Source organism: Primulina huaijiensis, chromosome 14 (assembly GCF_012295235.1).
Source record: "Primulina huaijiensis isolate GDHJ02 chromosome 14, ASM1229523v2, whole genome shotgun sequence".
Lineage (NCBI taxonomy): Eukaryota > Viridiplantae > Streptophyta > Magnoliopsida > Lamiales > Gesneriaceae > Primulina > Primulina huaijiensis.
Genome location: NC_133319.1, coordinates 8,201,630 through 8,212,423, shown reverse-complemented (window position 1 = coordinate 8,212,423; position 10,794 = coordinate 8,201,630). Strand labels below are relative to the sequence as shown.

The 10,794-nt window shown below is 32.6% G+C and overlaps 1 protein-coding gene and 1 non-coding gene across 2 annotated transcripts; both read right to left on the bottom strand.

The window, feature by feature from the left end:
• Positions 1 to 209: 209 nt before the first annotated feature.
• LOC140957950 (uncharacterized) lies at positions 210 to 578 on the bottom strand. The gene has a single exon (XM_073415370.1). It carries the CDS (start codon positions 576 to 578, stop codon positions 210 to 212), a length of 369 nt encoding a protein of 122 aa, XP_073271471.1.
• Positions 579 to 3,487: 2,909 nt separating this feature from the next.
• Positions 3,488 to 3,598, bottom strand: LOC140958143 (small nucleolar RNA R71). Its single transcript, XR_012171739.1, has one exon. It is a non-coding gene; the product is annotated as a small nucleolar RNA R71 (small nucleolar RNA).
• Positions 3,599 to 10,794: the final 7,196 nt, after the last annotated feature.

Genomic DNA, 10,794 nt, shown 5'->3' with positions numbered 1-10,794 from the left:
TCTTTAGCAGTAGCAGAAGATGAAATCGGGGCAACTGTAGCAGTAGAGTTAACAGTAGCTGCGAGAGCTTTGGTTGGTGGAATTGCTAAGGGCTCTTCTCCACTTCGAACTTCAAGGTCAAACTCATATGCCTTCAAATCTGAGAACAAGTCATGCAGTTCTAACTTGTTTAGATCCTTGGAAGCTCTCATTGCCATCGTTTTGACGTCTCATTCTCTGGGTAGTGCTCTCATTACCTTTAATGCAACTTCCCTGTTGCCAAAATCATTTCCAAGAGCTGAGAGTTCATTTACAAGGCTGCTGAAGCGTTCATCAAACTCATTCATTGTTTCTCCAGCCTTGATCTTCATATTCTCAAACTTCTGCATGGCTACGGAAAGTTTGTTTTCCTTAGTTTCTTCGTTTCCTTCACGGATCTGAATCAATTTTTCCCAGATTTCCTTGGCAGTAGGACACATCTTGATTTTGTTGAAGGTATTTTTGTCCAGTGTCTTGTACAGAATGTCCTTTGCAACGTTGTCAAGATTGGCTTTCTTCTTGTCCTCACTTGTCCATTCATATCTTGGTTTTTCCAGCATTTGAGGTGCGCATTCAGTAATAGCAACAGCTGGATTTGGCTTTAAGATCTTTAATGGACCATCTGTGATGACATACCATATGTCATCATCTTGATCTGCAAGATGGGCTTGCATTCTGATTTTTCAATCTTCAAAGTCTTCTTTTGAGAACATTGGAATTTTGCTGAAGTGAGCCATGTCTGTTAAATATTTTTCAGAACAAGAATAACCTGCTCTGATACCACTTGTTGAGGATCGGATTGAGTTTAGAAGGGGGGGTTGAATAAACTCAACGGCAAACTTAATCAATTTTTCAGAATGATGTGCTAGAGTCCAGTTAGAGATACTAGCAGATTCTTGTTCAAGTTTAAAGACCAGCAGATCACAAGATAATGTGCGGAAACGATCTGTTGGTTAGTTGGTGAAAAATAGTAAAATAGAAAAGCAGTAGATGGCACAAGGTTTGTTTCTGGAAGTTCGAAGATGAATCTTCTACGTCTTCCCTTCTTCTGTTTCCAGAAGGTATCACTAAAAGACTTTGGTGAATACAGAACAACAATTGTACACACCCACTTCAACAAGACTTACCCTTTGATGAAACTTAAAATTAATAATTTATTATATGTTAAAACCTATATTTTAAAATTTAAGTTTCATTAAAATTATAAAATTATGTTATTTTAGTATTGTGTGTTTATATTTAAATGTCTTACTAAATATGTTTTATTTTCAGGTTTTCTACGTGTTGGTAAAATAATGATAACTCAAGCTAGAAAATTCAAATGGAGGTGATTCAAATATTTTTGGAATCCTTGAGAAATTATCTACAACTTTGCAGAAGACATGATTGCCTAAAAAGTTGGTTAAGATGATCAAATTGTGAAAATATCAAAAGGAGGACAAATTTACTTTCACAATGACCAGCATATAGTAAAAAAATCATAACTATTTCAATATTTAACCAAATGAGGTGAACCAAGTGGCCAAATTCATCTACAGACAATTCCCCACATGTTTGCTGTTTTGAGCTGAGTCAAATTCGGTGATTAAAGTCGTGGAACAAAGCATTGAAAGAAGGGGCATGGAATTGAAGTTGGAGGAGACAAAGACTACTATTACAACTACATTGCATTAATAGAATTTTTGACCCTTTCTCTCATTTGGCCTATAAATAGAGGCCTTGTGCTAGCTTGAGAATCATTCTATCTCATTGTAAAATATAGTGTGAGTGTGTATAAAAGTTCTAAGTTCCAATATATTTTTCATTTTCCAAATTATGAGTGATGTTTTTAGTGTTGATCAAAAGTAAGTTCATGGAAAGCTAAATCTATTATGTCAAGGTGAAGAGGATGAATTCTTGGTGAAGTAAGATTGTTTATATTTTGTATATTCTTTCTTTATTTCTTTTCATTTTGCTAATTTCTTTTTATTGTAGGTATAAAAATGAATTATTTGTTGTTATCAATTTACATCAAATGCTTGATACCATTTAAGTGGTTATCTTGATTTGTTGTTTAATTTTGATACAATAAATATTTCATCAATTATTATTGTTATATTATACATACATATATATATATATATATATATTTATATAATTATATCATATATTTCATTTAGACGATAGCGTGGCTCTGCCGGTTGTTCTAAATGAAATATTATGATATCTAACAATCTAACATTTACTTTATCGCAACTAACTTTTACTTTCCGCATCTAACATTTACTTTATCGCAACTAACTTTTACTTTCCGCATCTAACATTTACTTTATCGCAACTAACTTTTACTTTCCGCATCTAACATTTACTTTATCGCAACTAACTTTTACTTTCCGCATCTAACTTTTACTTTATCGCAACTAACTTTTACTTTCCCGCAACTAACTTATTAAATCATATATTTCATTTAGGCAATAGCGTGGCTCTGCCGGTTGTTCTAAATGAAATATAATGATTTAATTTAACATTTATTTTATGCAGTTATATATTTATATAGTTATATATATAATCATAGGTACCATATATAAAATATCGGTGAATTCGGTATTTTCTATAGTGGGAACTATATTATATTAGGTGTGTGTTTAAATATTTTTATTTTCTTGGAACCATTATTTATGGTGGTTTCCTTTGTTTTACTTTTAGTTAAACAATATTGCATAAACCAAGAATAAATCCTCGAGCCTTGACAAAATTTATAATTTGTAAACTTCGTTCTTGCATTTGGTAATCTATAAATTAATAAATTTAAACTTAAAATAACCTCTCTGTGGATCGATCTCGTACTTACGAAATATATTACTTGCAGACAACCTACACTTGGGTGAATTATAATTTAAGTAGTAGCAAGTTTTTGGCGCCGTTGCCGGGGAGGTATAAATTAAGTTTATATTTGTTAATTATGTTTTATTTATAAGTATTGTGTTTTTTTTTTTTTGAGTATTTGGAGTCGAAAAAAAAGTGGTAGACTTATTCGAGTATCTGAAAATAATTTAAACATGGATGATAATTCAAATAATCAAGATAATGATAACAATAATAACAATAATAATAATAATAATCAAGAACATGATCAATTAAGAACACTTAGGCACCATATGAACCCTATTAGAACTAGTGCCCCATCTTGTTTAGTTTTTCCTCCTGATGCATCTAATTTCAACTTTAAACCTCAAATTATTCAACTTTTACCAAATTTTCATGGCTTAGATTCTGAAAATCCATATTTACATCTAAGAGAATTTGAGGAAGTTTGTAACACTTATAATGATCAAAATTGTAGCATGGATATAGTTCGATTAAAGCTTTTCCCTTTTTCTTTAAAAGATAAAGCTAAAACATGGCTACAAAATTTGAGATCAAGTTCAATAAGATCATGGGAAGAAATGCAACAACAATTTCTCAAAAAGTTTTTTCCTTCCCATAGAACAAACTCTTTTAAAAGACAAATTACTACTTTTTCTCAAAAACAAGGAGAAACATTTTATCAATGTTGGGATAGATATAAAGAATTACTTAATACATGCCCACATCATGGTTTTGAAACATGGAGAATAGTTTCTCACTTTTATGAAGGTCTAATACCTAAAGATAGGCAAATGATAGAATTCATGTGTAATGGAACTTTTGAAGATAAAAACCCAAATGAAGCTATGGAGTATTTGGATTCATTAGCAGAAAATGCTCAAAATTGGGATAATATAGGCACAATAGAACCACCAACAACTAAAATCAATAATTCAACAAATGGGGGTGGTATCTATAATCTTAAAGATGATATAGATATTCAAGCTAAACTTGCATCTTTAGCAAGAAAAATTGAGTCATTAGAAATGAAAAAGAGTGGTCAATTAAAAAGTATTCAAGAAATTGTTTGTCATATATGTGATACACATGATCATGCTACAAAAGATTGTCCAACATTACCTTCATTTAAAGAATGTCTCCATGAACAAGCAAATTATGTTAACAATTATAAAAAACCAATACTAGATCCTTTTTCAACATCATATAATCCTGGATGGAAAAATCATCCTAATTTTAGTTGGAGGAATGATAATAATGCACAACCCTCACAACAATATTTTCAAAATAACCAAAATCATCAAGGTTATATTCCTTATGTTACACCTCCAAGAAAAAACTTTGAAGATGTAATTCATGCATTTATCCAAAAGCAAGAATCTATCAATATTCAAAACAGTCAATCTATGACTGATTTGAAAGAAACTCTTGCAAAATTTGCATCTGCACTTAATATTCATGAAAAAGGAAAATTTCCATCTCAACCTCAACCTAATCCTAAAAATCAAAATCAAGAATTAAAAAATGAAAAAATTGATCAAATAAAATCTGTTATTACCCTTAGAAGTGGTAAAATAGTTAATGATCCATATAGTAATGAAAACAAGGATCATTTAAAATCAAAGAGTAAGGATGATAATCCTGATACTTTTGAGAATGATGATACCTTAAATTCTAAAAATAATATGTTGAATGATAAATCATCTGAAATAGTAAATGAATCAAATAAACCTCCACCATTTCCTCATGCATTAACAAATCATAAAAAACAAAAAAATGATTCTGATATCTATGAAGTTTTTAAACAAGTAAAGATAAATATTCCATTATTAGATGCTATTAAACAAGTACCTTCATATGCAAAATTTTTAAAAGACTTATGTACTGTGAAGAGAAAATTGCATGTGAAGAAGAAAGCATTCTTGGCTGAACAAGTAAGTTCTATTCTTCAAAATAATTCTAGTTTAAAATATAAAGATCCTGGTTGTCCAACAATTTCATGTATTATTGGAGAAAATAAAATTAAAAAAGCTTTGTTAGATTTGGGAGCAAGTGTGAATTTACTTCCTTATTCAGTTTATGAAAAACTTAATTTAGGAGAATTAAAACCCACTTCTGTTACTCTCTTACTGGCGGATAGGTCAATCAAAATACCTAGAGGTATTGTAGAAGATGTGTTGGTTCAAGTTGATAAATTCATATATCCTGTAGATTTTATTGTTTTGGATACACAACCAATAGAAGTACATAATGAAATTCCAGTAATATTGGGACGACCATTTCTAGCAACTTCAAATGCTTTAATTAATTGTCGAAATGGAATAATGAAATTGTCTTTTGGAAATATGACTCTAGAACTTAATGTGTTCAATTTATGTAAACAACCAAGTATTAATGAAAATGAATATGATAATGAAATTGAAACAATTGTGGAAGAAAATATACAAGAAGAAAACTTAAATCAACAATCTGAAGTTTTTTCAATAGAAAATTTTGAGTCTGAAAATAATTTTAAAGAAGATGATAATACAAAACTTGAATTAAAAGTTTTACCATTCGAATTGAAATATGTATTTCTTGGTGAAAATAAAACATTTCCTGTTGTAATTTCTTCCACTCTTCTACCAAATCAAGAAGAAAATTTAATTAAATTACTTAAAAAATATAAAAATGCAATTGGATGGACTTTGAAAGATATAAAAGGTATAAATCCTTTAATTTGCACACATAAAATTCATTTGGAATAAAATGCTAAAACATATCAACAACCACAAAGACGGTTAAATCCACATATGAAGGAAGTTGTTAAGAATGAAGTCAGGCATCACTGTTATAAAAAATGAAAAGAGAGAGTTATTACAAGCTAGGATTCCATCTAGTTGGCGTATGTGTATTGATTATAGAAAATTAAATGATGCAACTAGAAAAGATCATTTCCCACTACCATTTTTAGATCAAATTATAGAAAAAGTAGCAGGAAATTCTTATTACTGTTTTCTTGATGGGTATTCGGGGTATTATCAAATACCTATATCATTAGAAGATCAAGAAAAAACTACTTTCACTTGTCCTTTCGGAACTTTTGCCTTTAAAAGAATGCCATTTGGTTTATGTAATGCTCCGGCTACTTTTCAAAGATGCATGTTCAGTATTTTCAGTGATATGATTGAAGAATTTGTAGATGTTTTTATGGATGTTATAACTGTTTTTTGGAACTCATTTGAAAATTTTCTTAAAAACCTAGAAGAAGTATTAACGATGTGAAGAAAAAAATCTTGTTTTAAATTGGGAAAAATGTCATTATATGGTTAAATATGGGATTGTGTTAGGTCATGTGATATCTGAAAAAGAAATTGAAGTTGATAAAGCCAAAGTTGATGTTATTGCTAATTTAACATCACCAAAAACAATTAAAGAAGTTCGATCATTCTTTGGTCATGCAAGTTTTTATAGAAGGTTTATAAAAAATTTCAGCATAATATCTAAACCAATTTCGAATCTTTTAACAAAAGATACACAATTTGAATGGACTCAGAAATGTGAAAATGCTTTTAAAAAAATAATTAATCTTTTAATTACATCACCTATTTTACAACCTCCAGATTGATCTTTACCATTTGAATTAATGTGTGATGCAAGTGATTATGCTATAGGAGCTGTGTTAGGACAGAGAAAAGAAGGAAAACCGTATGCGATCTATTATGCTAGTAGAACCTTAAATAGTGCCCAAATAAATTATTCAACTACTGAAAAAGAATTACTTTCAGTAGTATTTGCATTAGATAAGTTTCGATCTTATTTAATTGGTTCTACTACTATTGTGTACACTGATCATTCTGCCGTAAAATATTTATCAAATAAACAAGATGCTAAGCCAAGATTAATACGGTGGATTTTATTGTTACAAGAATTTGATATTATAATTAAAGATAAAAAAGGAAAAGAAAATGTCGTAGCCGATCATTTATCTAGAATAATGACTGAATCATCTCATAATGAAATACCAATAAATGAAAATTTTCCAGATGATCAGTTGTTTTATGCTACTATTATGCCCTGGTTTGCTAACATTGTAAATTTTATTGTGACAAATAAAATGCCTTCTCATTGGAATTCACAGGATAAGAATAAATTCTTGATAGAAGTTAAAAAATTTTATTGGGATGATCCTTACTTGTTTAAGTATTGTCCTGACCAAATTTTTCGACGATGCATACCCGACAATGAAGTAAGTAATGTTATTAAATTTTGTCATTCTGAAGCATGTGGAGGTCATTTTTCATCCAATAAAACAGCTGCAAAAATCTTACAATGTGGATTTTATTGGCCCTCTTTATTCAAAGATACGCATTTATTTTGCAAATCTTGTGAAAACTGTCAGAAGATGGGATCAATTTCAAAACGAAACATTATGCCTTTAAATCCAATCATAATTATTGAAATATTCGATAGTTGGGGGATAGATTTTATGGGTCCATTTCCATTATATTTTGGATATACGTACATTTTAGTCGCTGTTGATTATGTTTCAAAATGGATTGAAGCAATTGCATGTAAAACTAATGATCATAAAGATGTTATAAAATTTTTAAAAGAAAATATTTTTAGTCGATTTGGAATACCTAGATCAATAATTAGTGATGGGAGAAGTCATTTTATGAATAAATCATTTTTGTAAAGGCCTAGAAATCCGTACTTGAAAAATTGCGGAAAATTTAAAAATTTTCTTTTTTAAAAAAAATAAAATTGCCTCGTTCATAATTGAACTGATAAATAAAGTTTGATGTTCAAAGTAGCAGCGGAAGAAATCTAATATTTGCAAAATACCGACTTAAAAATAATTCAGCAACATAAAAACTTGGTTTCAATTAAAAATAATAAATGCTGAAATGAGGTCCTTGGGTTCCACCACTGCCGACCCAAGCTAGCTCACTGGTCCCCGCCCTCGGTCCCGACATCATCAGCAGCACCTACAACAATCAAGTCTAGTGAGTCTAAAGACTCAACATGCATATATCGTAAATAACGAGTAAATATAGTAAAATTGCATGGGAGTAAAATTTCATGATGAGGCATATCGTAAAATGCCGTGTCATGATTAATTATAATACGTGCATAGCTGAACTGAAAATCATAGTGAAACTGTTTGCTCCTTGGAGCCCTGTACTGAAATAGCATATAATAATTTTCTGTGAGATTATGGTCTACGCAAGTGGTCCCTGAACTGAGCTGAACTGACCGGTAACTGGCGACCGGCCTTAATAATGTATGTCTGATCAGACTACTGCCACAGTATACTGGGTGAAACAACTGAACTGACGGGTAACTGGCGACCGGGCCGGTAACTGGCGACCGGACTTAAGCATGATAGTAAAGTGACCACAAGCAATATCGCAAAAATCTCAAAATTTGTATTTTTGCACGTAATATAATTAGTTAACATAATTAAATATCATGTCATAATTTTGCTGATTGGATTGGATCGCTCCCAGGCTCGCTACAACCTAAATGTGTCATGAAAAATATGCAATAGCTTCTACTTGACCAACTATGCAATTTAAGTTCAAAAATGCGACAATGCCGCTTGACGACTTCGTACTTAATCATGACTCTGAACCAACCCGAACCAACACTGAACAAACGTATAGTCATGATTAAAATACGCTTAAAATTATTGATTTATGCTCCTAAAATGGTGATAGTCGAAATCTAGGTGAATGGAGGCCAAAACATGAAACGCTCTTTCGAGAGTCAATTTGGCACATCGCACCGTAAATTCTCGTACGACCTCAAAAATGATCCGAATCATGAACGGCCAAAAACATGCCCTTCCTAACTCAATGAGGCACTGTCCAGTCCAAGGCCATAGGCTAAAAGCCAACCAAGAACTCGAACGAGCCACCGAACCGACGCAGCAAGTTGCTGTCCAGAAAATTCCAGCAGCTGCGCTTGGTTTCCTTACGTCGTTTTCCAGACTACCGGCCATTGGAGCTTGAATCATTTACCAGAGACTCTTACCAACATCCCAAGGAATGATTCGAACCATGGCTAAGGGCTTTAGACAAGCCACAATTCGAAATATTCCAGCAACGAACCAATCGTTACAACCGAGAACAAATCCTGCACGTAGGATGCATTGCTTTTGTTTTGCTGTCTCGAATCGTTCCAATGGCCATTTGATTGACCATGACACGATCTAGACATCTAGGGGCATGGTGTAAACCGTGGCTAAGGGCCATAGGCCAACCAAGATCCACACCATTCCCTAAAATTCGAAACAACACAAGCTGAAAAAGAGAGGAAGCCGAAAGGGGAAAGGGGCTGTTCTTGAGTTTTATTTAAAAACCGATGCACCATGGACCAAGCCACCAAAAGGGCGACTTAGTCACGTCTTAGACATACTAGGGAAGTGATCTAACTATGGCTATAGGCCTTGGGGCAGCCATGATCAGTTTCATTTCCCTTTTGACAGCAACTGAATTTTCGAAACACAAATGGAGAGCAATGGGGAGTTGCTGTCATTTTCTTGATCTCCAGCGTACATGAGTTTAAATGAATAGACCAACATGGTCCTTATGCATCCTATTACATGTCTAGATGTCGCCTTAGGAGCCTGGAATCGAACCAATACCTGAAACCCACAAAACAAAGCAAACCGTGAAGCTTGTCATGAAACTCAAAAAAATCTGCATCTTTATTTTCGAAATGTTCATGATATATTTCGGTTTTTGGCTATTAAAACATGATCATGTAAGGTTTAAAAAACATAATACGACTTGATTGAAGAGTCAAGGAAAAATATATGCATGCCTGGTTTCGTTTTGATAGAAAACGAAAGAACGAGACGATCCGGCGCGGAGGAGGTGGAGTGATCTTCTTTCCTTATCTTCTACTAAATTTTCTCTCTAGTTCTTGCTATGATTCTCACGGTTTTATGGCTCTGAAAATGGCTCTGAATTTCGGTGGAGAGGGGGAAATAATATTGGTTAGGGGAGTGAGGGAATGGGTGCAAAATATAGGGACCAAATCAAGACCAAGTCTCCACCATTTTGATTTTGAATTTTGTTTGCTAACAAATGATTATTGGATGAATCTAGAATGAGGTGACCGAAATTCCTTGCTAATCTAGACTAGGATATTGCTTATTAATTAATTAATTAAGGTTGATTAATAATTAAAAAGGTTGGCATGCTAAAACAACAAAGAATGAGTCAAAGGGTGAGTTGGCAAAGGAATTGTCTAGTCATTAAGGGTGGCCGAAATTTGGTGTAAAAATGAAGGGAAATTGTTGATTATTTACTAAATTTATAACCCTTAAAAGCCTCACTTATTCTTTAAATAATTTAGTGAACTAATTCCTTAATTATGGAACTTAAACGAATTTATTCTCTACTCACCTCAAGTTGCTTAAATAAATCCTCAAACCTCCTTAATAACTTAAATTAACTTGCTTGCTAGCTAAATTAAATTCTGGAAATGTTTTCTGAATCTTAAATTCTATCTCAAAACTCCAACTCCAGTCCGGCCTCACTGAAATAATTGAGACGACAAAAATTTAAACTACTACGTAAAATAATCAAATTTAGAAACTCATGCAATAAAAATCATTTTAATTTAAATACTAGAATTATGCATGACTTATACGTAGTCTAAGTTACGGGTTCTACAATCCTCCCCCCCTTAAAGAGAATTTCGTCCTCGAAATTAAAACTCACCGAATAACTCAGGGTACCGACTCCTCATCTCGGGCTCAGACTCCCACGTAGCTTCCTCCTCTGAATGGTTGAGCCACTTGACTTTCACTCGCTTAACCAGCTTGTTCCGAAGCTTCTTCTCCTGCCTGTCTAGGATCTGCACTGGCCTCTCCTCATAAGATAGGTTCGGAGTAAGCTGCAACGGCTCGAAGTTTAAGACATGCGAAGGATTCGCCAT